The sequence below is a fragment of the Merops nubicus genome, unplaced genomic scaffold (assembly GCF_000691845.1).
Source record: "Merops nubicus isolate BGI_N331 unplaced genomic scaffold, ASM69184v1 scaffold3064, whole genome shotgun sequence".
Taxonomy (NCBI): Eukaryota; Metazoa; Chordata; class Aves; order Coraciiformes; family Meropidae; genus Merops; species Merops nubicus.
This window is the reverse complement of record NW_008604708.1, coordinates 10,924-14,144: the sequence shown is the minus strand read 5'-3', so window position 1 is coordinate 14,144 and position 3,221 is coordinate 10,924. Positions and strand designations below refer to the sequence as shown.

Here is a 3,221-nt window from a genome sequence, read left to right as displayed (position 1 = left end):
GCTGAACCAAGGAGCCAGGTTGGGTTTGTTGTCATCAGATGGGTGGCACAGGATCATTCCAGTCCCAAGCTTGCCCTGGTTCCACTGTGACCTTGGCTGAGTTTTTGGGTTGGATTTATCTTATTGCTTGTCCTCAGAGGTTCAGATTTCAGTTTGATAGAATGGTTTCTCAGTTTATCACATGTTTCCTTGAATACATCCCTTTATATCTCTAAATCCTGGATATATTGGAAATATTCCCATTTTCTGATAGTTCCCCTTTGGTTTTCTCTCCTGTGCTTCCTGCTCTTCCAGCACATCCTCCTATTTTTGTTCCATGAAACACTTGGCAGGTTCCAAAGCAGGTGTTGGTGGTGCAGAACTGTGTCTGTACAGCACAAGAAAATAGAGAAAACAGCACAAAATTGCTGTTTCCTCCAAAAATGCCTGTGAGATCATCCACAGGTTATTTCTGATGATCACACAAACCAAGTCTTGCTCTGAGGCAGAGACATTTTGGGTTAGTTTTGCCTCATGGTACATTTCCTGCCAATCTGCTTGGTGTTTTTTTTGGTGACAAGCTACAGAAGCAACCTCTGTTCCATTCTAAACAGCTCCTCCCAGCTCAAACACTTTTTCCACTTCTTAATTTACCTTTTTGATGTTTCATCTTCTTGCTTTTGGTTTGATCGTGGATTTTTTTTTGCCTTCCAGATGATGAAACAAGCAAGAAAATGAACAAAATCAACTTCTATGTTTAGTCATTAACAAAAAGCACTAAAAAACTGCCTTTAACTAGGAGTGATGTGCTGGAGGAAAGCTGATGAAAGAGAAAAACAGAGACAGAACTTTGTGACTTTCTGCCTGTTTCTGGTTTTCCCTGTAGCTACATGAAAGGTCGTTTGACATACGAGCAGATCAACACTGTTGTCCAAGACCTGAACAAAGCCTTGCAGAGCAAATACAAGATCCTGCATCAGCCTTTGAAATCTATGAGTGCCCCAGTCAGGAATCTCTACCACAGGTTCCAGGAAGAAGAAACAAAGGACACAAAAGGTATTGTTGGGATTTCTTTTTTCCTTTCTTAGTACCAAACTCGTGACACTTGGATTTTGCAGTTAAAATACTGAGTAAAATATTGAATGACAAATGACAACGGGTGGTTTTCATGTTCTGGTGGAACTCAGAGCATCTTATTGTCAGAAAATCATCCATCCAGGCATGCTGGGAGCTGAGGGAGTGGTTTAACCTCTGGGAATGTTTCAAACCATCAGTCCTGAGACGTGTTAGAAACCATCTTGTGTCTTATTCTCAGAGAACAGGAGAGCAGGACTACTCTGCAGAGTTCAGTTTCCCTCCATTCCCAGCATGGGGTGCTCAGTCTGAACCAGGTTTGGCCCTGAACAACTCCTAGAATTAACTTTGGGTGGAAAAGACCTTTCAGATCATGAAGTCCAAATGTTAACCCAAGTCCCCACTGCCCCGTGTCCCTCACCCCACATCTCCAGGGCTTGGAAACCCCTCCAGGGGTGGGGACTCCACCACTGCCCTGGGCAGCCTGGCACAGCCCTTTTTTGGGGATGACATTCTGGTTCTCCCTTGATCTGAGGGTGGAGAACAGAAATGAGACTCATCTCCAGATCAGATTCTAGGCCAGAGGGAATTCTGATACCTACAGAACTGGGCAGGCAGCACAAAATCCACTCAAATCTTCTGGGTAAAATCACACAGTGCAGCAACCAAGGTTATTTGACTGAAAACTTCTCCCTTTCCTGGTGTGTTGTAGCAAAATTTTGGGCTGTGCTAAGATTTAATTTGGGATTTCTACAATTTCTGGCATCTCCTAGTTTGGTGATAAACAAACTGTGTAAAGTGAGGAGGTTTTTTTTCTCCTCCTAAAAGCACAGAGGGAACAAAAAGGCACCAAAAAGTCTTTCCATTTAAAAGCAAGTTGCCCTCACAGGTTCAATTTCCCAAGCTATGTGGGCACAGTAAATCTCTGATATGAAAATTGCCTTGTGGACATTCCTTTTGAGAACAAAGCTGGAATTATTCCTGCAGGGGTGTCCTGCACGTGTCAAGCTTGGTGATGTCCTTAAAACACCCTTGTGTGGTGGCAGAGTTCAGACATAAAGTGTGGAGCAAAGTCTGGTCTCACAGAAACTGAGACCTTGGCACCCACCTCTCAGTTTTCACCCTGGAAAATGCAGGAACCTTCTGCCCTAAGAGCATTCACTGAGCACTTGGAAGTCACCCTATGACAAAATTGGACTTTTGCTTCTTTCCTTTGGATTTGTTGCTGATCAAGACTCTCAATATTATGGTATGGTGATAACAGCACTGACTTCTAGATTTTAAATGCATCTCTTCTGTAGGGAAGGAGTTAGGAGCCAGGGAGCTGCTGGAGCAGGGCCAGAGGAGCCCCAGCAATGCCCCAAGGGGGGAACCCCTCTGCTGGGAGCCCAGCAGGAGAGAGTTGGGCTGGGGCAGCTGAGAGGAGAAGGCTCCAGCTGGGGAGACCTGCTGGGGTCCTCTCAGTGCTTCAAAGGGGCCTGTGAACCAGTTTTAACTTTGTTTGTTTCAGAAAGTTCAGTTAGGAAATAAATAAAAATATTTAAAGAGTAGAGTTCAAGAGGCTGGGGCCAGACTCTGGTCAGTGGTGCCCTGGGACAGGACAAGGGGCAACAGGCACCAACTGGAACCCAGGAGGTGCCACCTGAGCAGGAGGAGAAACTTCTTTTTGGTTTGGTTGCAAAGAGTAGGTCCATGCACTAAATCACCTCACTGAATCACCTTCCTGGTGGGGAGGTTGCCCTGATAAACCAGGCAGCATCTTTTCTCATCTTGAAATTGGAGGATGAAGTCAGTTGGCAACCAGCCCAGGCTGAGGAGCTGCAGGAATCCTGAGCAGAGAGACACTCACAGGAGAAACTGAAGCAAACAAATCAATGACTGCACAAGCTCATCCTGAAAAATGCAAAGGATGAAGATATTTAATCATTTTGTGCTGGCCAGAGGAGAATGGTCTGACAACCTGCCAGGCCTTTCCTCTACAATTTCTAGATGATTTGTCACAACAAACAAAAGACAAGAAAAAAAACCCCTACCACATCCACACACACTCTCAGATGATGAATGTTCTGGTTTCACAGAATCCCAGTGTGGTGTAGGGGTGGGAAGGGACCTCTGGAGATCATCTCCTCCAACCCCCCTGCTCCAGCAGCTCACCCACGGTCACAGCC

General features: G+C 45.4%; 1 protein-coding gene across 1 annotated transcript in view; it reads left to right on the top strand.

The window, feature by feature from the left end:
- Positions 1-3,221, top strand: part of SKA1 (spindle and kinetochore associated complex subunit 1) — a 7,036-nt gene that overhangs the window by 2,828 nt on the left and 987 nt on the right. The window contains exon 5 of the mRNA XM_008939088.1: positions 866-1,035. Within this exon, the coding sequence (XP_008937336.1) occupies positions 866-1,035 (170 nt within the window). The remainder of the gene's footprint in view (positions 1-865; positions 1,036-3,221) is intronic.